Source organism: Lithobates pipiens, unplaced genomic scaffold (assembly GCF_037356315.1).
Source record: "Lithobates pipiens isolate NorthernLeopardFrog02 unplaced genomic scaffold, aLitPip1_a1.2 Scaffold_8, whole genome shotgun sequence".
NCBI lineage: Eukaryota > Metazoa > Chordata > Amphibia > Anura > Ranidae > Lithobates > Lithobates pipiens.
In genome coordinates, this window is record NW_027507903.1 from 294,205,218 (window position 1) to 294,231,384 (window position 26,167).

The 26,167-nt window shown below is 43.4% G+C and overlaps 2 protein-coding genes across 5 annotated transcripts in view; one reads left to right on the plus strand and one right to left on the minus strand.

Annotated features, from left to right (window-relative positions):
- Nucleotides 1–15,943, plus strand: part of UNC5A (unc-5 netrin receptor A) — a 572,106-nt gene extending 556,163 nt beyond the window's left edge. For both annotated transcript variants that reach the window (XM_077472471.1, XM_077472470.1), the window contains one exon: nt 14,788–15,943. In XM_077472471.1, coding sequence (XP_077328597.1) covers nt 14,788–14,953 — 166 coding nt within the window. In that variant the 3' untranslated portion in view covers nt 14,954–15,943. The remainder of the gene's footprint in view (nt 1–14,787) is intronic.
- A 3,396-nt stretch (nt 15,944–19,339) lies between these two features.
- The window catches only part of HK3 (hexokinase 3), a 164,751-nt gene continuing 157,923 nt past the window's right edge, over nt 19,340–26,167 (minus strand). For all 3 annotated transcript variants that reach the window (XM_077472476.1, XM_077472475.1, XM_077472477.1), the window contains exons 17-19: nt 24,548–24,703; nt 20,736–20,969; nt 19,340–19,716 (exon numbers count right to left, since the gene is read on the minus strand). In XM_077472476.1, coding sequence (XP_077328602.1) covers nt 19,566–19,716; nt 20,736–20,969; nt 24,548–24,703 — 541 coding nt within the window. In that variant the 3' untranslated portion in view covers nt 19,340–19,565. The remainder of the gene's footprint in view (nt 19,717–20,735; nt 20,970–24,547; nt 24,704–26,167) is intronic.

The window sequence follows — 26,167 nt, forward strand, 5'->3', positions numbered from 1 at the left end:
CCAGAAAACTCCATATATCGAAAAGATCCATATAAAAAGACCTCAAGACCTCCATGATCCCTGACCTGGATTTAGTGAAAGAGCCCGTACTATCCCTTAGCCAAGTGATGGCGAACCTTGGCACCCCAGATGTTTTGGAACTACATTTCCCATGATGCTCCACTACACCACAGAGTGCTTAAGCATTATGGGAAATGTAGTTCCAAAACATCTGGAGTGCCAAGGTTCGCCATCACTGCCTTAGCCCAACAACCGTCTTAACTGCTGCACTTTGTTTGCAGTTCTGATAAGGGGCTGGCGAGTGATATTTCCCATAGTCCCTTTCCAGAACCAAAGAAGCGTGCTGGTCATACTGATACTTAAAAAGGAGAAGTTTCACCTCAGAGATTGCCCCTGAATCTCCACCACTCGAGACAAGGCAATCACGTTTTCTCTGCAGCTGCTGGTAGGCAATGTACTTACCAAGCCGTTTCATTTTTCCTATGGCTTTGAAAAACCCACTAATCTGGCATTTGGCAAGCTACCACCACTCTGACTTACTGCTGCAAAAATCCAGGATGGTTACCTGAGCCTGAAAAACGAATTCTCAAGAGATTGTCTTACCGCCTCGTCATCCAGCAAAGCCAAATGTATCCTCCAAATACCCTTTCCTTTAGGTGGCATATCTGAAGCACTGAGAATAACAGACAGCATAAGGTGATCAGAGAACTCCACCATACAACACTCAGGAGCTGAAAAGGCAGAGTCCCCCTTAGAAAAAAAAAATCCCATCTATCCTGCTCTCACAACTGCTTCGCTTAAATGTGTACCCAGTGCTGTCTAGGCAACGCTTAATATGCATATCTTCCAGACCTGCTTCCCTGGCTATCGTATGAAGAAAGATGCTATATCTCAGGCAGTCAGTGGAGCCTTTACTGTCTTTGGGCCTAGTGATGATGTTAAAATGACCTCCAAAGACAACTTGCTGAGATGTAAAAAGGAAAGGCATTGTAAAGAGGCATTTTCTTTCCCATTCAGTTTTCTGGTCCATAAATATTTATTAAACGTAGATCATGCCCCTTCACAGAGACGTCCAGGACCATAAACCTTCCAAACTCTGCTTCGATAACCCGCCGACACGTTGCCATGCCAGTAAAAAGTACTGTAATTCTGCTGTAAGGCTCAGACACAAGACACCAAAAAGAGGGTCCACGTCTCCACTCCCTCTTTGCCAGGTGAACATCAGCAAGGCTATTTAGCTGGGTCTCTTGCAAAAATAAAATATCAGCATCCATCTCGCCGAACAAAAATAAGTCCATATTACGAGCCCTTACAGATTTTATGCTGGCAGCATTAAATTGTTGCCACCTTTATCTGAGTGGGAACTGCCATCAGGATGATTGAGATGGGCGTTTCTTAGCCTGAGCTCCCTCCCCCCTTCCTGGAGACCTTGACCTCTTTAGGGAACACTAATCTTCCTCCATCTGAAACACGGATTTATAAGACTCCTCCTCCCCCTCAGATAAGGGCCCAAACTTGTTTGCCAGAGGTAGATCTACCGCTAAAGATGAAACCGAGGAGCCAGGTCAGGACTACCTTATTCCTCCTTTTCCCCACCTTGGTCCACGCTTCCTCCTCCCTTGAAACATTACCCTGAAAGACCTTATCTACATCGTTAGCAGTGGCAACTTCCCCCTTCACCTTAGAACCTCCACCAGAGGTCTTACGCTGCTTTAGGGAAGGCCCAATGAAGCTACAACCTCAGATCTGCACGAATCTGCCCCTTTCGTAGCCTCAGCCATCTGGATGACTGTTTCATTTGGAACATTGGGCACCTGAAACACTGGTGAAGAACACACAACAGAAGTAGACACCGGCACAGTAGGGAGTACAGGCTGGGGAGAAGACACAAAGGGGCCACACTTTCAGATTGGCAAACTGACACCTGGGGGGCCCCCTCAGAACTAGCTGAAACAGCTCCACCAACCCCTTGCTGCCCCCCACGCTCCTCCTCCTCCATCCTCAGCAGTTCTTCCACCACCTCTGGCTGATTTTGGAGGGCTTCAGGGCAAAGGCTATAGGGGTGACCTAACTTGTAACAGAGATTACAACGAATACTATTGCAGTCCTTTGCAACATTGAAACATTTCTGCACAGAACATGAGCTTGAAAAAAAAAAATGGAGTTAGACTTACCGGTAACTTTTTCTAGGAGTCTTCCAGGACAGCCTCTGAGACATAGGGCTCCTCCTTCCAGAACAGGAAACACCTATACCCAATTAGCTTAAAAGGTGGTCCTCCAGGCCTCCCTCTTCAGTTTAACCAAGAACTACCGGAAGGCCATGAAAGACATAACACACTAACACAACGTCAGTACATACCTCCAACACCAGTTAATAGAAAACACCGGATGGGAAACTAGGCTGTCTTGGAAGACTCCTAGAAAAAGTTATCTGTAAGTCTAACTTCAGTTTTCTCCTTTCGTCTTTCAGGACAGCCTCTGAGAGAAGAAACTTACTTTGTCAGGGCAGGACTAGTGCCTGGAGGACCTTTCGTGCAAATGGCTGCTCTTTATCTGACAATAAATCCAGACGATAATGTCTAGCAAACGTAGAGTAGATGGACCACGATGCTACCTTGCAGATGTCCTCTGGAGAGGCACCGGCCCTCTCTGCTCATGAAACAGACTGACCTAGTAGAATATGGCTTAACCGATGGTGCTTGCATTCCTTCTAATTCATAAGCCTTTATAATCGCTTGTCTTATCCATCTAACAAGGGAGGACATGGACACCTTATAACCTTTGTGAGCCCCAGCAAAATTAACAAAAAAAGAATTTGACTTTCTGAAGCTTCTAGCGGCTTCCAGATAAATTAAAAGGCTTCTTTTAACGTCCAACAAACTCAAAGATTCTTCCTCATTTGCCTCTGAGCTGGAAAAAAATGTTGGTAAGACAATGTCTTGCATTCTATATAACGTAGATCAGGGATATGCAATTAGTGGACCTCCAGCTGTTGCAAAACTACAAGTCCCATCATGCCTCTGCCTCTGGGTGTCATGCTGGTGGCTGTCAGTCTTGCTATGCCTCATGGGACTTGTAGTTCTGCAACAGCTGGAGGTCCGCTAATTGCATATCCCTGACGTAGATACTACCCTTAGGGAGGAAACTGGGGTCTGTCTTGAGTACGATCCTATACGCAAAAATCAACAAAAATGGCTCTGAATAGAGAGAGCCTGCGAATCACTCACCCTTCTGGCTGATGTGATAGCCATCAAAAAGAGTTTTAAATACTACCCATTTTAGCATTGATTTCTCAAGGGGATCGAAGGGACTTCTAGTCAGAGACCTGAGGACCAAGAATAGATCCCAGGTGGAGCAGGCCCTCACCCTCAACGGTCAAGACCTCGCCAGGGTCTTGAATTTTTTTTTTAACTAATTGATCCTGCTGAAGTGAGGTCTGAAGGAAAACACTTAATGCAGCAGTCTGAACTTTCAAAGTACTAATAGAAAGGCCCAGTTCTACTCCTGCCTGAAGTAAATCCAGGACTGCCAGAATCCCAGGATGTGAATGTAAATATTGACAAGGAAAAGGGGGAGTAAGGGAGAAAAATAAAAAATGAAAATAAAAGAACCTTCACATAAAAGACCTCAAAAGAAAAAATGTGGGTTCAGTTGGACTTTTTAGGCATAAAGAAAGTTGTAGACACAACCAGTATATTCAAAAGGAATTATTTCTATTTATTTTTCAAAACAAAAAATAAAAACAGAAAATAAAGAGTTCAATTTCCTTTTTACACACAAAAAAAGGAAATGTTTCCTCCTTGTAACTACACATTTAAGACCTAATTGACATCCTATCAAAAACAATAAGATCCATTTCAAATTCAGAATCCCAGGATGTTCCAGCCCCTGCTTCTCCAACCAGGAACTAAACCTTTTCCACACCTTGACATAAATTGCCCTGGATACTGGTTTACGGTACTCCAGAAGAGTTTTAATCACTCTCTGAAAATCTTTGAGACCTCAACAGCAGTTCCTCAGATACCAAGCTGTTAGTCTGAGGATCTCTATTTGCGGGTGTAGAATAGGGCCCTGAGAAATCAAATCCTCCCTGACCAGAATGGATAATGGAGGACGAATGGTCAGTCTCTTCAGGTAGGCAAACCAAGGTCTCCTTGGCCAGAATGGCGCTACTAGAATGAGGTCCATTGATTCTGCCAAAAACGTTTGGAGAACAGCCGCTATCAGCCTTACTGGAGGAAAGGCGTAACAAAGGCTGAACTGCCAGGGATTGGCAAAGGCATCTATCCCTCTGGCCTCATCCAGCAGATGGAGAAGAATTGTGCCACCTTCTTGTTGCCCCTTGAGGCAAAACGGTCCACCTCTGGCCCGAAACTGGAAGTGCAGAACCTCCAAATTTATTCTGACTGCCAACCTGAGGAATTTTTGAAAGTCCTAATGTATTGGGATGTGAAAGTAAGCATCCCCGAGATCTACTGTGGGCATGTGGCAACCTGTAAAACAGAAGATTGGTTATTGTAAAGATCGACTCCATCCCGAATCATTTGTATCTCACAAACTTGTTCAGGGGGCGGAGGGTTCAGGATTAACCTGAACTTTCCAGATGGTATCTTTACAATAAAACACATGGGAATATACTCCCTGGCCACGCTCCCTCTGGGGCACCAGAATAAGGACTCTCTGATCCACTAAATCCCCCAATAATAGTCCCAGAGCTTTTTCTTTTTCTTGGTCTCTGGGTAACTTAAACGTTTGAGGGGGAACCGAATCAAACTCAGATATGTAACCATTTTTTATGATGTCTAGTATGAATGGACTTGATGTTGAAGTGGTCCATTGTGAGAGGAACTCCCCCAGTCTCCCTCCCACTGGGAAGCAGGAGTCACTGGGGCTTTGAGGTGGCTTGAGGATTAAATAGTATTCCTCCCTCTTCCACACCCCTTGTGGCCCTTCCAATGTTTCTTGAGGTGGCCATCCCTCTCGTGCTTGGCCTGCTGCCTGGGACCTTGAATAAACGTTCATTTAGCCTCGATTTTCTTCTTTTTTTCTGCTTTTTTCCTATCCTGCGTACGTTTCAGTGCCTCCTGGAGGCCGGGGCTCAAACAGGTGGTTACCTGAAAAAAGGTAACCCACAGCTTACGCTTTAAGGCAGTATCGCCCATCCAGGCTTTTAGCCACACAGCCCTTCTAGCTGCATTCACTAGTGCAGCTGACCTAGCTGCCAACTTTACCGATTCCGAAGAGGCATCTGCCAAAAAGCCCACTGCCTTAATAGCAGAAACAATTTCAAAAGCTGTTGCCTAGACGTCCCTAGTGAAATGTGAGACCGTAATTGTGTTAGCCAACATTCCAGATTTCTGGCAAAACAAGTAGCTGCAAGGGCTGGTTTTAACCCAATTGACGAGGCATCCCAAGCCCTCTTAAGCAGCACATCCCCTCTTATCCATGGGATCTTTGAGGGACCCCAAGTTGTCAATTACCAAATCCGTCTTTTTAGAGACTGTCAGGTCACCTAGAGCCCAGGTGACAGATGCACACCGTAGGGCTTAGGAGTGCACCGCAAGGTTGTGGACCCTACGGCTGACTGCTGCAGACGGGGGACAGATCCCACTGGGGTTAGAGCGTAAGATTCCCTGGGGCGCGGAGTCTAAGAGCCAGCAGGTGTTCACTAGCGCCTCTGGTGGTGTGGATGGACTTGGCTGCAACTGGCTCCAGGTCGCGACCCCCAGGGTCCCCCAGCTCACACCCACAGTAGGCAACAGGAGGATAGGGATGGTGAGGGACAAAGCCAAGGTCGGGGCCACAAGCAGACAAGAATAGTCGGGTACACGCCAAAAGGTCAGGATCACAGGCAAACAGGGATAGTCAAGACATGCCAAAGTCGGTAACGGAAAACAGTAGCAGAGCACACGGCAGGAAACAGGAAGCTAACACACAAAGGTTGATCAGCAGGATTGGCTAGCAGTGCACAGGTTAATATAGAGTAGTCTGATAGGAGCTAGGGTGGAGCCATGCCAGAGGATGGATTATAAAAGCAGTCAGGTGAGGCTCGACTAGTCTCTAGAAATGAACACATGGAGACAGGTAAGCAGATGAACTCTATTGCATAACCATGACAGTACCCCCCCCTCTTACGAGGCCTCCCCCTTCCCCGCCTGGGACCAGGTTTAGAGGGGAACTTCAAATTAAACTTCCTCAACAGACGAGGTGCAAAGACCTCGGAAGCCGAAATCCACGACCTCTCCTCAGGACCAAAACCTTTCCAGTGCACGAGGTACTGGAGAATGCCTCTACAGAGTCGGGACTCGGGAATCCAAAATTTGGCTAACCTCGTACTCCTGATCATCCTCAGAGACCGGTGCTATGGTAGAGAGAGGACGAGAGAACTTATTGAGGACTAAAGGCTTCAGAAGGGCAACATGGAAGGAGTTAGAGATTGAGGCTTTTGGGAATCTGGAGCTTGAAACAAATCAGATTCAGTTTAGAAATTATGGTGTATGGACCAATGAATCTTGGGGCAAAAGTGAGAGAAGGAACCCAGAGTTTGATGTTCCTGGTAGAGAGCCAGACTTTGTCTCCTGGCTGAAGAGAAGGTGGCTTACGCCTGCGATGGTCAGCAAAACTCTTGAATTTGTTGGCAGCTTTCTGGAGGGAATCATGAACATCAGCCCACATGGAATTGAATGATTCCTGAACAGTAGCCAAAGCTGGAATGTCAGAAGAACAAGTCATAGGAAGAGGAAGCTGAGGATGTCTTCCATAAACAGTAACAAAGGGTGTTTTCTGAGAACTGACGTTAACATGATTATTGTGGGAGAACTCAGCCCACGGTAATAGTGATGCCCAATCATCATGATGGGCAGAGACCAAGGTACAGAGAAAGACCTCCAACTCCTGGTTAACTCTTTCAGTCTGGCCATTGGATTGGGGATGATAAGAAGAGGTAAAATCCAAGGTAATGTCGAGGGATTTGCAAAAGGCTCTCCAAAAAAAATGAGAAGTAAACTGCACACCCCTGTCCGAAACGAGATGAGAAGGAACACCATGAAGGCGGAAAATCTCTCGTACAAAGATGGGTACCAAGGCAGGGGCAGAAGGGAGACCAGGAAGAGGAACAAAATGAGCCATCTTGGAGAACCGATCGATTACTAGCCAAATGGTCGTATTATTCTCAGACAGTGGAAGATCAGTGATAAAATCCATGGCGATATGAGACCAGGGCTCCTTAGGAATGGGCAAGGGCATGAGAAGACCAGCAGGGGCTTGAGTGGAAGATTTAGACTGAGCACAGACGTGACAAGCCTTAACATAGTCTTTAACATCCGAGCGGAGATTAGGCCACCAGTAGTGACGACTGATGAGCAGGAAGGATCGGAGGAACCCAGCATGACCTGCCACCTTGGAATCATGTACCCAACGAAGGATCTTAGTTCTTAGCTCCGTGGGAACAAAGGTCTTACCAGGAGGAATTTTTGATTCCAGGGTGGTAGAATGGGCAACAATGCATGAGGTAGGAATGATCGGCTCAGGATCAGGGTTGGACTCCTCGTCCAAAGTGTCAAATAACCTACAGAGCGCATCAGCTCGACCGTTGCAGGAACCAGGTTTGTACGTAATCGTGAATTTAAAATGAGAAAAGAGACTCCACCTGGCCTGTCTGGGGTTCAGACGCTTAGCATTCTGTAGGTACTGTAGATTCTTATGATCAGTAAAGATCGTTATGGAGTGAGGGGAATCTTCCAAGAGATGACGCCACTCCTCCAACGCCAATTTAATTGCGAGAAGTTCCCGATCACCAATGGCATAATTTCGCTCTGCCTGAGAACATTTTTTGGAGAAAAACGCACATGGTTGACGTTTCTTCTCCAAGTCCTGAAGATGCACAGCTCCCACCCCCATCAAAGAAGCGTCTACTTCAATAGAAAATGGGTCCTCAGGATTTGGTCTCCTCAAGAGGGGTCCAGAGACAAAGGCCTGTTTCAGATCGTGAAACGCAGAGACAGCCTCAGGAGGCCAGTCTTTGTCATTCGCACCCTTCTTGGTCAAAGCGATAATAGGCGCAGCAATGGAAGAGTAATTCCTTATAAACTGCCTATAATAATTTGTGAAGCCAAGAAAGCGCTGTGTGGCCTTGAGGCTAGCGGGAAGGGGCCAGTTGGTAATGGCTGAGACCTTTCCGGGATCCATGCGAAGACCCACACTAGAAACAAAACATCCCAGAAACAGGACCTCGGAACATTCAAAGGAACATTTCTCCATCTTGGCATAGAGATTGTTCTCTCTAAGGCGCTGAAGTACGGTGCGTACATGGTTTCTGTGAGCAGGCAGATTTTCGGAAAAGATGAGAATATCATCCAGATAGATGACAACAAACTGGTACAGTAGATACCTGAATATTTCATTGACAAAGTTCTGGAACACAGCTGGAGCATTACACAAACCAAAAGGCATAACCAGGTATTCGTAATGCCCGTCCCTAGTGTTAAACGCAGTCTTCCATTCGTCACCTTCCCGTATTCGAATGAGATTGTATGCACCTCTGAGATCCAACTTGGTGAAAATGGAAGCCCCCTTCAACCTGTCAAATAGCTCAGATATTATAGGTAAGGGGTAACGGTTTTTAATAGTCACAGCATTTAAACCTCTATAGTCGATGCAGGGTCTGAGGGTACCATCCTTTTTGGCAACGAAAAAGAACACTGCTCCTGCAGGCGATGAGGATTTCCAGATGAAACCTCTCTCCAGATTCTCAGCGACATACTCAGACATGGCCTGGGTCTCTGAAATGGACAAAGGGTAGGTACGACCCCTGGGCAGGGTTGCTCCAGGGACAAGGTCAATAGCACAGTCAAAAGATCTGTATGGAGGAAGCACCTCAGCAGACTTCTTGCAGAACACATCCCGGAAATCGCTGTATGCCGCGGGAAGATCGGACGATACAGATGTGGTAGCAATGGGAAGTTTGCTCTTGGGGGTCACCTTGGGAAGACAGGACGAGAAACACGAAGGACCCCAAGCCAGGATCTGCCCAGAGACCCAGTCCACATGTGGCGAGTGGAGCTGTAGCCAAGGAAGGCCCAATACAATGGGGGTAGAGGCCTTGGGTAGGATGAGGAAGGAGATCCACTCCTGGTGGAGTATCCCTACAGACATCCTAATAGGTAGTGTCTGGAAACAGATAGGGCCCCCTGGGAGCACAGTGCCATCAATTGCCGAGACTACCAGTGGAGTAGCGAGGGGAGAAAGGGTAAGCTTCATAGAAGAAGCAGTTCTCCAGTCCATAAAATTGCCAGCAGCCCCGGAGTCCAGATATGCTAGGACCGATTGGGGAGAAGTGCCTACATGGAGGAACACCAGAAGAAGAAGACGAGAAGGTGATGTTTCTGGGTCCAATACTCCACCTGCCAAATGCATTACCCAAGCGTTTCCTGGACGAAGCGAGCAGGAGTCACGAAAATGACCCTTGCCCCCACAATAAAAACACAAGCCCAAAGTTCTGCGTCTGGCACGCTCTTCGGGGGTTAGTCTGGTCCGGTCCAGCTGCATGGGTTTCTCAGCAGACAGAGGATGCTCCACAGGGCGACGGGGAAAAAGCTCAGGCTGACTAGGACCTAGGGGGTGCTGGCGTCTTTTTTCTAAGGACCTCTCCTGGAAACGAATGTCAATCTGATTGCACAAGGAAATTACATTGTCCAGACCAGCGGGGATAGCTCTTCCTGCTAATTCGTCCTTCACTCGGTCAGAGAGGCCATGTAAAAAGGTTGCGACCAGGGCCTCATTGTTCCAGCTCAATTCCGCTGTAAGGATACGGAACTGAAGTGCATATTGTCCCACTGAACAAGATTCTTGGCGAAGGCGTAAAAGGGCACTAGCCGCAGAAGAAACCAGAGCTGGCTCCTCGAAGATGTTACGAAAGAGCTTCAAGAAGTTGGACAGGCTGGAAACCACTGGATCATTTTTCTCCCACAGGGGAGCAGCCCAGGCTAAGGCTTCACCGGAGAGGAGGGAAATAATATAGGCTACCTTTGCCCGATCAGACAAAGCTTTGAGGCTGGAGCTCAAAATGAATGGTTCATTGGCTGAGGAAGCCCCTGCAGGCCTTGGGGTCCCCAGAGAAACGGGACAGAGCTGGCAGTACTAAAGAATGTGTGGATGCGACTGGTGCGATAGGTGCAGTTGCAGACTGTACTTGTGGCTGCAGGTTCGGGGTTCCCAAGGAAGCCTGTAGTCCGATTAGATTTCTGGGTCTCGAGTCTCTGCACTATGCCCTGCAATGGATCGACTGCAGGAAGCGGCACGTCAGCCGGGTCCATGGCTGATCAAACTGTCAGGTCACCTAGAGCCCAGGTGACAGATGCACACCGTAGGGCTTAGGAGTGCACCGCAAGGTTGTGGACCCTACGGCTGACTGCTGCAGACGGGGGACAGATCCCACTGGGGTTAGAGCGCAAGATTCCCTGGGGCGCAGAGTCTAAGAGCCAGCAGGTGTTCACCAGCGCCTCTGGTGGTGAGGATGGACTTGGCTGCAACTAGCTCCAGGTCGCAACCCCCAGGGTCCCCAGCTCACACCCACAGTAGGCAACAGGAGGATAGGGATGTTGAGGGACAAAGCCAAGGTCGGGGCCACAAGCAGACAAGAATAGTCGGGTACACGCCAAAAGGTCAGGATCACAGGCAAACAGGGATAGTCAAGACACGCCAAAGTCGGTAATGGAAAACAGTAGCAGAGCACACGGCAGGAAACAGGAAGCTAACACCCAAAGGTTGATCAGCAGGATTGGCTAGCAGTGCACGGGTTAATATAGAGTAGTCTGATAGGAGCTAGGGTGGAGCCATGCCAGAGGATGGATTATAAAAGCTGTCAGGTGAGGCTCGGCTGGTCTCTAGAAATGAACACATGGAGACAGGTAAGCAGACGAACTCTATTGCATAACCATGACAGAGACCTTGGCTAACGGTGCATCTAGATTAGGAATTTATTTCAAGGATGAGACACATCTGCTTCAAAGGGGAACCTCCACTTGAGGCTGCCTGAAAAAAAAATGGCCTCTTTTCTGGCTGCTCCCACTCCTGCAAAATCTACTCTATCAGAGACTTATGCACGCGGAATACACTGGACATGTGCACTAGAACCCTGGTACATAAGGTCGTGCTTAGAGAGCTGAACCTGCTCCTCCAGGATTTCCAAGGTGTCATAGATCACCTTTAGAATATTCCCACATCGTCCAGAGATAATTTGTATCTGGACCCCCTGAAGGAATCATCCTCCCCCTCAACCTAGGTACCATATCCCTATCCACCTCATCCTCCTGACTAGGCTTGGATAGCGAAGGCATACTCACTGCCTAAATTTGAGGTAACATTGAGTAAATAGATACCGAACATTTCACGCTTTAAAAATTGCCTATGCCCTTGGAACGACGACAAACCACAGCACCTAAAAATCTCCATAGGTGATGCTTTAAAGGCCTTTACAAGTTAAAGGTTTAGAGTTGCATAGGAGTTATGGCCCTAAAATTATTGCGGTCGCTCTGACATTCGTGGTGATAACTCACAGGTCTTGTGAGATCACAGTTTACTTATGCTCTTGGGACCTACATGAGTATTTGCACTTGTGCGGACAGTTGTGCTTTAATTTTTTTAATTAATTATTTTATTTACTTTTACTCTGTACTTAAAACTTTTTTTTATTGAACTTCATTGCCATCACGGGATGAACAACATTCCTTGTGATATCATGGACATTGACAGGTCCTCTTCATGGAGGTCTGGGGTCTATTGGACCCCCACATTTCTCCTCTGCCCTGTAAAGCATCTGATCAAACCAATCTTGGTTTGATCAGATGCTTTACAAGCTGAAACCGGAAGTGACAAAATTCCTATCGCTTCTGGTTTTCGGCTTGTAAAGCATCTGATCAAACTGATCTCTGGCTCGCAGTCTCCACTCTACCAGATAGAACAGCTTTAGCATGATCTAGAGCAGAGACTGCGAGCCAGAGATCAGTTTGATCAGATGCTTTACAAGCCGAAAACCAGAAGCGATAGGAATTTTGTTAACTTCCGGTTTCAGCTTGTAAAGCATCTGATCAAACTGATCTCTGGCTCGCAGTCTCCACTCTAGATCATGCTAAAGCTGTTCTATCTGGTAGAGGTCAGGACAGTGCAGGCCAGTAAACCACCCCAAACTTGTTAATCCATGTCTTTATGGGCCTTGATTGTGCACTGGTCCGAATCATTTGGTGAAGATGGGATTATGGTGTGGGGCTGTCTTTCAGGGGTTGGACGTGGCCCCTTAGTTCCAGTGAAGGGGACTCTTAAGGCATAAGCATACCAAGAAATTTTTGATGATTTTGTGCTTCCATTTGTGGGAACAGTTTGGCGATGGCTCCTGGAAAATCTTTGCATCCCCTGCCAAGTATCAGTATGCCTGCAGAAACTGGAGAAAGCTCTGGTGGACAGGCTGCGGGTGATAAGCAGTCAGATGTCTTGACTGGCAGTATATCATCGGGCTAAGGAAGTTCTGTGCCTTTGTCACCGCGGGAGGCTATGGAACAAGATGATCCTGTGAAAGAAGCAGGTATGCCAAAGTGCATTACAGAAATGGAATCGCCTTTGCATGGTCACAAGTTTGCCATGTCTGGATCATCTGAGGATGAAGATGATAATGATGTTCCCCCCAAAACCTTTGAAATACCGGGTGACAGAAAGCTGGTTTTGTTCACGACTTGCTTATGCAACATAATGGCGGTAAAGTTCCTATGGATGGTGCAGTGGAGGGGGGTGGAGAGCAAGCTCATCTCCCGGCTGAGACTCCATCCTGTGTACAGAAAGCCAGTGAAGGGTGCGCCGATAAGGACATCTTCACTGTTGGTAACCCTTTAGTTACTGGTAATAAAAATTACCAAGGGTAATGTAAATTATATTTGTGTCAGAAGTCTCTGCTCCATTTGTTCCTGACAACATTGTTGTGTCTACCTTATCTAAAGAGCGGTCTGTAACTAAAAGTGATGTGCGAGATGTTGCAAGGAGTATGGTTATTTCCTATGCTGCAGCGGTGGCTGCACCTGTCCCGAGGGTCAGTAGTGCCAGTTATTCTGAGGTCACTAGGAACGATGTGAGTGCAGGTCAGGCCAATCTGACACCATCTGGTAGCTCCTTTAAACACAGCAATGTGGTCAAATTAAGGTGGGCTGGAGAAGCCCCCAAAAAAGGTGAGATGTGGTGGATCATATTCTGGGGATGGGTTGTAAAGGAGATTTTTGCCCTTGTCTGTCCAATTGGGTCATAGGAGTATGACCTCTCCTTTGGCAAGGCAGAAGGATTAGAGGTCTTTTGGGAGAGGTATGAGTAAAGGTGGAAGGAGTCCCCAAAATTGGCAGGTTTGTCACCCAAAGTAGTCTCTCGCCAGCTATTATACAAAAACTTCATGCGGCATAAAAAATTGCAACAACCACCATTGTATTCTCCAAGGCCTCAGCTTAAAAATGTATGTTTGCGGGGTTCTAAGTAATTTGAGCTTAAAATGCAGATTTTTTTACATGTGAGAATTAGCCCCATTTTCAAGTGGTTAAGAACTAGCCACTCCTCCAAGATCTGTCATAACAGGAACCCTGCAGGTGTCCCCTAGCTATTCCATGTGGCAAATCTCCAGCTAGTGGCCTACAGTAACACAAGTCACCCAGGGGCCAGGATATTAACCCAGTTCCCGGCCCAAGTGTTTAACATAGACCCCCATGTCTGCACATGTGCATGGATGGATGGACCAAAACCCCCTTTACTCTATCCCCCTGATCTGCTTCCACCTCAACCTCTCTTCACCTGGAGAGCACTTTCTTGTAGGGTCCTGCATATGCCGTGGTTCAAGCTAGGGCTCTGATGTGGTCCATGTGACACAGGGACCCATGTCACCTGGCACGTGAAACTATGTAATAGGCCTAGAACCACCTCCAAAAAGGGTAAGCCTCATTCTAGCTAGCCACCACAAGCTACTAGGTCAATTAGGTTTACACTTAACACTCCAGGATACATTCCACTGGTATTGGTTGTGCACATTAAGTTACTTCTTTCTTTCACACATCACTACTTTACTTTCTTAATCCGGGTGCCTGCAGCCCTGTACCTTTACACAATAAAAAAAAAAACTTTGCAAACAGCTTCTTTACTGTAGCAATGGTTTAAACTGTCCACACGGCTGGGACCAAGACATAGGTCCATCAATATGGAATATAGCACCATAACTACAATCCTACAAAATGGCAAACAGTCCTTCTAAGAAAACAGAGGTTTATCTAGTAACAGTCCAAAAAAGTGGCATGAGGAGGAATTGCAGTACTCGGTTTTACATAAAGGTTTCTCAGTTCTCTGTCCTTTTCCCATTCAAAGGAAGAGACCTTCCACACCCAAACTGTGTTCTCCTCAAAAGGGGAGAGCCCAACTTGACCTAGGCTACATCTTTTCAGTTTGTCTTTCTACCTCGATTCCATCCCTTAAAAGCTGTAGGAGAAGTCTCCCCACATGTTTCATGTTTTGTAGCTCGTCTCCAAAAAGAAATGGCCATGAAAAAAAAATAAAGATTTTTTTTTTTAGAATATATATATTAAAATGTGAGTACACTGAATTTTTTAGTTTTTATGAAGGTCATTATATTCCTTGTAACTTGCATCTTCAGTACTTTTGCTAGGTTCGGAGATTAAATCGATTGAATGTTAATGTAATATTGAGGGGGGGGGGGAAGTTGTATTAAATAATGCTTTGCGTGACTTACTGTTTTCTCTCTCTTTGTTGCAGCCATTTAGGTTTTCTCCTTTCCAAGTCAAGCCCTACTGCCATCCTTTTAAACTTATGGGAGGCTCAGAACTTCCCCAATGGGAACCTTGCACGACTAGCAGCTGCAGTGGCAGAAATTGGCAAACAAGACTCTCTCATGTACATGATGTCTGAAGCAGAGTGCTGAAGTAGTTCCAGTTACCTGCTAATTTCCAGCAAGTCCTGTGTCCAGGATTGGCCAAAGGACTCAACCTCCCTATATCAGGTCTGTGGATGTCACTCTTAAATTGCCCTCTCCCTGGCATATGAGGGGATGGAAGGCTAAAAACACACCTTTCTATGCTTTAGCCCTTCTCTGCCAGTGAAAGTTTAAGACTTTTAGCTCCTTTATGCAGAGCAGGATCTTCAGTGATGGAGCAAGATGCGACTTTCATCTACAGCTAAACATGTCATGGTAACGCTGTTCTCATTTAATACACAAGAATCGTATGGTAAGACTTAACCAATAAAGATGCCACATTCCACACAGATACAAAAAAAAAGAAGAGGCATTGTATTCAAAAGTTGTTTCATTTTGTGGACCATCTCATGAACACCAACACATCCTGCTATGTAATGCACTGGAGAGGGAAACCACAAAACCTCTCCCAGAGAAAATTTGCCCACCAATCACCATAGACTTTACTTCTCTTTCTGAACCAAGTGTCTTGTATTGCTACCTTGTCAGTGAAGGTGCGACAGTGACACCCAGTGTTTGTGTTGTCCATTTGTTACCAACACCCATTCCCAGGTAAGTGAAAAAAGGTGCAATATATTCACGTTTGTCCCCCCATTGAAGACATGGACATTCCCCTATTTAATAGCCATAAGAACATTGAAGGGAGCATCAGGTCAGTTTATACCCGAACAAAAGGAGCGATATACAAACAAAATCTAGCCCATTGGCCCTCTCACCCCTCAAACCAGCTGTATATGCAAAACAGAAGCACTCCCTGCTCCAGGAGTGGCTGAATGAGTGTGTCTGATTGTGTATGTGTGTACACAAGTGTTTTTTTTTTTTTGTTTTGGTTTGTTTGTTTTTTTTCAGACCAAGAAAACAAATCATTTGAAAAACAAAACGTGTAATGACCAGTGTTTTTTTCTACATTCTGTATTAAAGTGCATTCAAGTATTTACACTTGGCCTTATGTATATATTATGTTCATTCCGCTGAAGGTGTATAGTACTTTTAGGTGACTTGAATGTAAATAAATTATATATATTGCTAATAAGTCTGTATGGTTTGATTACAAGGCCAAAGCATATAATAACCAGTTATTGCTTCAGAGTTAGTGTTTGCTTACTGCCATGTGGGATTGCACTATGCAAAATGCAACAGCTAAAATGAACCGTGATTGCAGCAGACAAATATTTACTCTCTCTGGGATTAGGTTTCTGGTTTTTCATCTATTAAGATGGAGCACAGTTGCTGATGAAGATGGTTGATGAATATGTTCAGGCTATGTCATCTACCTCGCTTCCTTTGTTTTGCACTCCATAGAAAAGGAAGCCTGACTGGTAAGCTACACACAACACAGGGAATGGAATAAGGCTCTGATATAAGCTATAAAAAGTAGTAGGTAAACAACTAAAAGATTAGCATTTTAAATATATATCATACACAGTCAGAAAATATGGTGATGCCAAATATAATATCGTTTAAAAAAAAAAAAAAAAAAAAAAAAATGCACCGTCCTGTTGGGGATACCATTTTTATTAGAGTCAGCCCTGGAGATCACTTCTGCAAGCTGCCCAATTAGCCTATTCCTTCAATCACAATGCCACCATTTCTTTGCAGCCATATGTTTCTTTTGCAATGTAAGCTGCTGCATAAGATTTCTAGTTAGTCCATAGTTCCTAGTCCACCTCAGGAGTGAGCAAGTGGGACCATGGAGAAAATAGCCATGTTGCCCTTCCACGTTCACCTTACTGCAAAGGCTAGTTATGAATTTGGGTGGTTGCCATCTTTTTGTAAAATGACCATAGCATCCTATAACAGGAAGTCAGATTACAGCAACACAAAAAAAATAAAAAAATTTGCCCGATTTGGAGGAGACAGAGCAATAGAAGGTACTTAGAGTTTAGAAATAGATTAAGAAACACTTGAAAATATTTTTTTTTAATCCAGAGTTTAGTGTCCCTTTAATGCTTATTTAACTTTTCACATTTGCCATTCTTATGTGCATGCCAGTGCTGCCAATTTCTTTCAGCCCTTCTTTGCTGACGTGTCAAATATACATGGAGGCACCTCAGTGGCATCTTTACATCCTTGCTCTGAGTAGGCTTGCTGATGGTGACAACAGACATCTGCACATTGAGCAAAGGCATGGTTGATTATAGACTACACCAGAACAGTGCCTGACAGGGTAGTAATGCAGTGGAGACTGGAACAGAAGGGTCTGGAAACTAACAGAAGGTTCTGAACAAGGATTGTGTTTAAAGATCTTGGAAATTACATTTTAAAGATTATATGAGGTTTTAGGGATTGGGTTTACATACACCTAAAGCTTCAATTGACGGGAGCATGAGCATATTCGCTCAACTGCCTCTTAGGCGATTCTTCAGTAATAGATACTGTTCAAGTGCATCCAGTTTGTTTCTTGTGATTTATATAAAAAAAGAAAAGCCATTGGAAGCCCAACATTCAACATCTAGCTCAGTCTACCCGTTTTGCTTCTTCAGGACTGAAACAATCTTTCCTGTGCAAATAACAATAAAAATTGTACATCAACACCAGCTACCAAAACCAACTTCTGTAATGATTGAGCCAATGGTCGGCCATCTCCCCCCCCCCCCCCCCAAACTGTGAAGGGGGTTACCCAAAGCCAAAGAAGGGGTGCATCAATACTGCCTTTGATCCTCCAAAATCGTGTGGCCCAGAAATGGTGTGCATAGACAAGCAGCTACCCCCCAAAAAAACTAGGCTTTTTTCCTTTATTTTCACCTGGTAAACTGATTAGCAAGTGTGTTTTTTTTCAGCTTCCTTTTACAGACCAAGCTGTTCAGCAAGAATATAACCATTTGACAGGGGTGCTTACAAATGTCTGTTTTTATTAATCTATGTAAAAACATTACCTCACAAGGAAAACAAACACTTGCTGTAACAACAAAAAGTATTTGCTAGAGTTTAGCTTTATTTATTTAGCAGTCAATTCTATCACTACCTTTACCCAGACTGACAACATGGCTTCCCAAAAGGTGTCTCCATTTCTCCTCCATTCAGAATTTAGACCCAAAAAAACAAAAAAACAAAAAAAACACACACACAATTTATTTGGGGTTTAAGATTTTATCTCACAAGACCAACCTTCAAATAATTGCTCAACCATTAATAGCACAGCAGCACTACAAGATCTTTTTAATCTTAATAAAAATTTCCTGTGTAGCCCTAGGTTTTTAGAGGTTTGTCCATCACTGGGAATGTGTACTGAGGAAAGTGATGAGGAATATGCAGGGCATCATTGCTGCTCTCCTTCTGAAATTCACTCTTTGGCTTATCCAGTGTTCTATATGCCCAAGTGATGCCACCCTATCCATGGAAAAATAATCTGCAATCTAAATTTACCAAACAAAGGTAAACAGGTTAAAACATGTTAAGTTTTCTTGGTCAATGACTTTAAAAGTCATAAGCTGAAAATCAATGCAGCAATTAAAAATGCAATTCCTTGGAATAAATACACATAGAAAGAGCAGAGATTTCACCCCGACTTTCCTGATATGCATATGTGTGCCATTCCAGTTATTGAGAAATATTGAAGCCATGGGACCAGCACTTTAAGAGGTTATGCGAAAAAGAACTTTACCTATTGCTGTAACAGTTTTGTCATTCGTTTTAAGCTAAACCAGACCTACAATATGAAATTATCTTTAGAAATAAGAAATAGAAAGGCGATGTAGGATGAAACATATCTAAAAATGTCTTCCAGATAGTTGTAGAATCCAGAAGCTTTGAAGCAAAAAGGTGTCACTAGGTTTGAACGAGATAAGGAAATGCAACATAATATGCTGCAAAATCTATTTTGGGTCGAGGACTCAAAGTAGACACAAAGCTAGTCAGTGAGGCTACCAGCCATTTTAGCTCGCTTCCAAGCTTCCATTAATTCAGATTGAGTCATTGCATAGGTTTTGAAATTTGAAATATGCCTAACATTGAGAAGAAATCAGAAGATGGGCCAAGATTTCTAAGTCTGGGTTCCAGTCAAGGAGCCACCAACACTGCCTGCTAGCAAGGAGACGAATCTTAAACAAGGATGTTTTTTCAGAAATGGGATCATCCCTTCTGTTGAAGCTTGGTTCAATCCCCGATGACACTCACCAGATATTGACCAGCTAACAAACTGGCTCAGCTCTCTAGGTCACGTGCAACAGGATACTGAAAGAGACCTTACTAAACAGCAAAAAACACACAAAAGACATGGCTTAGAGAACACACCCCTATATAGACAGAAGGATGAAAAAAACTCAAATATGAAAATAAGCTATAACTAGGTGTGTGTGTTAACCATTAATTTGCATGTATTACACAAACACCAGCTCTAGTCAAAAAATATTTATTTTTTTTACACAATATTCCATATAAATAGAACATTTATAAAGTTATTTAATGTTGAAGTAAAAGTTTTGCAAGAAAAAAATATTTATTGCAATTTAACAGTTTGTGGCTCTGCATCAGCAATTCAAAATGCACCAACAGTACTCCAAGAGTCCATTTACCTTTTCCTAAAGTGTCTTCAGTTTTGTTACACTTTTTTTATTTTTGTTTAAGCTGCCCTTGGCTCAGCATCAGAAACACGGCAGGCAACAGCAGTAATTAGACCTGCCCCTTTACCAGAACCATCTTCAGATTGGTGGAAAGAAACATCACACTGGGGGGCCAAAATTTTCACGGTCTTCTGAAGCACGCCAGCAAAGCTGCAAGACAGGAGGTATTGTTATAGCAACTTACCCATATTGGAAATGGGTGTGCAAAGTGGAACAAAAAAAAAAAAAAAAAAAAATCAGGACAAACAAAATTGATACACAAAAAAGGTGATATTTCAAGCCAAGTCATCCAAGATTTCAGTTTTATGTGAACACTAAAAAATTAAAATCACATTCCAAGATCATTTTATCTTGGGATCTCCAGTAGTGACATTTCTGCACCCTAGAGCCAAAACGTCACAACAGCCACTGTGTGGAGTCTTTATCTATCCATAGGTACCATTGCATAGAATGCACCCGGGAAAGTGGAGATTCCCTTTTCTGGCTTGATGATTGCTGCTGAGAAGGGGAAGTACAGCCTGGAACTTTGTGGGATCTCTTACCACTGCAGATTCCAAGCCACACTGGACACTCATGCGTTATCCCACTCACCAATATACTTCTATAACTGAAATGTAGATTTGTGTGGATTAACCCCAACTAGGCTAAACTTGGATATATAGGTTATGTAAAAAGACAAAAACTTGGAAATTGTACTTGCAAATCTTTACATATTGTTCAAATATTACCACCTTCCATTGTCCTATCCTGGATGGCAGCATTTCCCAACATTTTCAGTCAAAGCACCCTTTACAATATCTCAAGGCATCCCATTCTAAAAACGTAAAAAAACCTAAACAAATAGGTTTACATATTGAACACTGGTACCGACTAGTCCCTCATTCAGCTAATGTAATTCTAGTGCCTGGTTGTTAGGACACCATTGGCTAGAAGGTTGTAATGGTGCACAATGAAACTGTGTAAATGTGTAACTATAGAGCAGGCTTGATCCACCCACTAGCTTGCAAAACAATTGTTTGGGCAATTTTTAGGCCTTTTGCCAAGGCACCCCTGAAGAAACCAGGCAGCTGTTGAGTTGAAGAAGGCTGCTGTATGGCATCATTCCTCACAAACACAGCAACAATCCAAATTTTAATACCACATTTCACAAATTATAGAAGTTCACTTACTGGGGGTGCAGCTTATACAAAGTTCCATCCACACCTACAGTGATTTTCAGTTGATCAAGGCCCCGATTTTCTCTCATCTTCTCAACAACAGCAGCAATGCCAGCGGCGCACAGTTGAGCTGCTCTCTTGGACACTACAGTGCACACCTCCTTCACTATAAGTGTATCATCACATGTGCTGTTCAGACCTAGCTTCGTTAGAATGGATCGCACCTGCAGGAGTCCCAGACTATCGCTGGAAGAAGACACAACTGGTGTATAAATGGTGTATAATCTCTGTAAATACAACGTAATATCAGCATGAAATGTCCTTAGCGCTAAAGTTCAGCAATTAGTCTAGTATGCAAGTCTGAAATGCCTTTGTGTATTTATCTCTAGAAATGTTTGATCAAACTGTTCTGTACTAAAAAAAGTCACATACTCGTTCAGGTCCTGTTTTTTCCCTGTCCACTCACAGAGCTGTGTGTTTGTATATAGTGAATAATCAAGGGAAATCTGTTAGAAAAGCTTAACAAGACAGATTATGGGAACCAAATCCTCCTCTATACCAGTGAAGGCACAGAAGAGCCTACTTCAATAAGATGTCCAAGTTTTATCACAAATCCAAAAATGTATGGAGAAGTTTATGCCTCATGCTACAAAAGTGGGCCAAGCTATGCAAATACGAATTTTCCTTTCGACTCTTGGCTGAGCATGAAGAACCACTGATATACAGGCTAATATAGAGCCATCAATTTTAAACCATCTACATTTGCTTCAAGCTATAAGCATTATGGCTTCTAAGGATTAGCTTGTGGAAAAAAAAATAAAGTATAAACAAAAACTAATTATAGCAAGTTGGGCTCATCTCTCATATAAACATGTGCTAGCATTGATGCCAAAGGACCTGGACAAGAATTTTTTTTTTAACAATACGTTTCAGTCTAGGCAAATAAAAAAAAAAATAAAATAAAAAAAAAAAACACTGCACAACTTGCACTTTGAGTATAAAAGGAATGCTACAAGTAACTGAATGGATGGTAGTCAATTCTAGATCGGCACAGTCAGTTTCAGATCTAAACTTGCCAAAGTCAATAGCACACAGTCCATATTCCTTAAGGGCCGGTTCACACTGCAGGCGAGGCGAGGCGAGGCGACTCCGACTTGCCTCGCCGCGACCTGCAGCGGCCTCGGCGGCGACTTGCAAATGACTTCTGTATAGAAGTCAATGCAAGTCGCCCCGAGGTCGCCCAAAAGTAGTACAGGAACCTTTTTTCTGAGTCGGAGCGACTCGAGTCGCTCCTCTCAGAACGGTTCCATTGTACAGAACGGGGGCGACTTGCGAGAGCGAGGCGAGGCGAGTCGTGTCGCCTCGCATCGCCCGCTGTGTGAACCGGCTCTCAGTGTTTAATATAACATTAAAAAAGCACACGCAAAAAAGTACAAATTACCTTTTCTTGACCTCTGAGCAAGCACATCTGAACCTTGATAAAGTGACCTTCAGATATCCCAAAGCATTGGTCAATATGTTCATATGGGTCATATTAAAAATGTAAACAGCCCTTACTCAGTATCAAATTTAGTACCAAGATCACAGAAAGTACAGTGCCTTGCAAAAGTATTCACCCCCTTGGCATTTTTTGTGTTTTGTTGCCTCACAACCTGGAATTAACATGGATTGTTTGAGGATTTGCATCATTTAATTTACAGAACATGCCCACATCTTTGACGATTTTTTTATTATTGCAAAGCAAAACAAATAGGACAAAATAACAGAAAAAGTAAATGTGTATAACTATTCACCTCTCTAAAGCCAATACTATGTAGACCCACCTTTTGCGGCTATCAGACCCAAATTGCTTTGGATACGTCTCTATGAACTTGCCACATCTTACCACTGGGATTTTTGCCCATTCCTCCTTGCAAGGTTGGATGATCTGCACTGTGTACAGCAATCTAAGTCTGACCACAGATTTTCTATTGGATTGAGGTCTGGGCTTTGACTAGGCCATTCCAATACATTTACATTTTTCCCCTTAAACCACTCAAGTGTTGCTTTAGCAGTGTGTTTGGGGTCATCGTCCTGCTGGAAGGTGAATCTCCATCCTAGCCTCAAATCACACACAGTGGTACATGTTTTGCTAAAGAATATCCCTGTATTTAGCACCATCCATCTTTTCCTCAACTCTGACCAGTTTTCCAGTCCAGACTGCTGAAAAACATCCCACAGTATGATGCTGCCACTACCATATTTTACTGTGAGTATGGTGTTCTTTGGGTGATGTGATGTGTTGGGTTGGGTTTGCGCCAGACAGAGTTTTCTTTGATGGCCAAAAATTTCAATTTTAGTCTCAGACCAGAGCACCTTCCTTCCTTTATACATTTTGGGAGTCTCCCACACGCCTTTTCACAAAATCAAAAAATGTGCCATTTTGTTTTTTGCTGAAAGCAATGGCTTTCTTCTGGCCACTCTGTACATAGGACAATAAGCCGTAAGCTCCATAGAGTTGGGCATTATGACAGATACTCCAGTCTCTGCTCTGGAACTCTGCAGCTCCTCCAGGGTTGCCTCTCTGATTAATGTCCTCCTTGCCGGGTCTGTGAGTTTTGGTGTGCGGCCGTCTCTTGGCAGGTTTGCTGTTGTGCCATGTTCTTTCCATTTGATTATAGTAGATTTGATAGTGCTCCTAGGGATCAAAGGTTTGGATTTTTTTTTTTTTTTTTTTTTTATAACCTAACCCTGACTTGTACAACATTGTCCCTTATTTGTTTGGAGAGTTCTTTGGTCTTCATGGCAGTGTTTGGTTAGTGGTACCTCTTGCTTAGGTGTTGCAGCCTCTGGGGCCTTTCAAAAAAGTTGTGTATATGTAACAACAGATCATGTGACTCTAAGATTGCACACAGGTGGACATCCTAATTGACCAGAGCTTTTTATAGGCTTCATAACAAAGGGGGTGAATCAATTATGCACATGCCAATTATCTTTTTATTTCTGAAAAATAGTTCTATGTACTGTATTTATTGGCGTATAAAACACTCACTTTTTCACCATGAAAATCGGGTGCAAATAGCGTGTGCATGTTATACGCCAATACTTCAATTTTAGCTGCCTCGGAGGGGACACGGAGATAGATTACATACAGTGAGAAACAACCACTCCCGTTTACTTGGTGACCTCTGTAATAGGAAGTCAATAGATGGCAATGGCGAGGCTGCTGCATTGATGGGCACTGACCCTTATTTTGCTTCAAAGTTCCTTATTTAAAATGTACTTTTTTCCCTTAAACTTCCCTCTTAAAATGAATGTGCGTGTTGTACGCTGATAAATACGGGTATGCATATTTTTCTAATTTTACTTCACCAACTTAGACTATTGTGTTCTGATCGATCACATACTGTATAATTCAGATTAAAACATTGAACTAATGGGGGGGAGGGTGGGATTGGGGGGTGAATACTTTTGCAAGGCACTATATATATTGAGTAGTCATGTCAGATTTAGAAAATAGAATGAAAAGTGAAGCAGGAACAGCATGTAAAACTTTAATGAAGCCCTTACAAGGTTAACACTACTTAAATTATGCACCCACTGTACAGCCTCTAATTAGCATTAACAGCTCATAATCTGTGCTTTTACTATGCACAGTGGCATGGCTACTGCCCATCAGGGACCTCCCTTCCTAATCGGAAAGCAACCCCAAATGCCCAGTTTCTATAATGGTCCAGAAATAGCAATGAAAGTTTTTTTTCGAGCAGCACAGTCAGAAAAGTAGATACAATTCATGCGGCTAAATACAGTAAGATAGGGGGAAAAAAAAAAAAAAAGTCTCCTACCTTTCAATCTGAGATAAGTATTTTGTAGGAAAGAGGCCTCTAGTATTCAACTGTTCTGAAATTTTACCACGGAATAAAATCCCATCCTTTGTAAGTTCAATTAGGACCTGGCGTACAATCTCTCCTAGGTACATTCCACTGATCATCTTCTCATACCTGGAGAGAATAAGAGGTGACACGTTGTCACATTCATTGAAATAAAGCAATGGTATGGAAAGCTACGGCTCTGAAAGGCATTACTAAGAAAACAAAATGTAAACATTTTCTTCCTGTAACATCCTAATCAGATTTTAAAAGAAAAAAAAAAAAAAAAAAAACACAAACACACACACACACACACACCTATTAAGTGGACAGCACTGTGTTAAAATCCAAGTCATATTTATCTTTCAGATTCTCCTGGAGATATCTATCAAATGGAAAAACCGAACTGCTACCTTTTACATATGGTCAACAATTTCTTTTACACACAGTAAAAGCTCCAGCCACCTAAAACTCTCTGGTAAGGGAGTTCATGTACTCAAGCAAAACAAGCTTTTTGCTAGGGCACAGAGGTAGGCAACATTGAACCTACTTTAAAAAGGACAAATATTAACCAGTAAACAGAACAGTGTTGACATGTGGACAGCCCTCTACCCAGTTTTTTGTTTTTTTTTAAGACTTCAATGAACTCTTCCTGAATAAAAGGAAACATTTTGAAATGTGAATATTTAATTTGCTTAAATATTAAAATGCAGATATGTCTGAACAGTAATAAATCATCCATTTCAAAAAATGCAGGCAATGCAGTGATTCATGAATTGTATGATTCTCTGCAAGCTGAACTTGTCAGTATTAATTATCACAAAAAAGTAAAATTGCATCATTTCTGAATCAGTCCGCTCATCCTTGTCCAGGACTGCTGGTAAATTAACTATTCTTTTGTCCCAACGATGATAAAAAAAATGCTTCAGAGAAGAAAAAGAAGAAGAAAAAAGAAGAAGAAAAAAGAAGAAGAAAAAAGAAGAAAAAAGAAGAAAAAAGAAGAAGACAAAAGAAGAAGACAAAGAAAAAAGAAGACAAAGAAAAAAGAAGACAAAGAAAAAAGAAGACAAAGAAAAAAGAAGACAAAGAAAAAAGAAGACAAAGAAAAAGAAGAAAAAGAAAAAGAAGAAAAAGAAAAAGAAGAAAAAAAGAAGAAGAAAAAAAGAAGGATTTCTTTCATCATACTTACCTGTAAAATAATTTTCTTTGAGTACATCATGGAACACAGAGTCAGGCCAATATTCATACCTACTGGGACATCCCAGAGCAATAACCTTGTGGGGAGGGAGACACCCTTCCAAACAATATCCATCAGAACTTATACGGCAGCCCACAGTACACTGTGGCCGAAAGCCGAATCCTCGGCTGCTCGAACATCCACTTGATAACATTTTGTGAATGTATACACTGAAGACCAGGTTGCAGCCTTACAAATCTGAGCCACAGATACCTGATGGTGAAAAGCCCAGGAGGTTTCTACACCCCTGGTAGAATGAGCTCTCACCCTAAAGGGAGGAGCTTTGTTTCACCATAGGCCTGAATGATCAATTGACTGACCCAATTGGCAATGGAAGCCTTGGAAGCTGCCTACCCCTT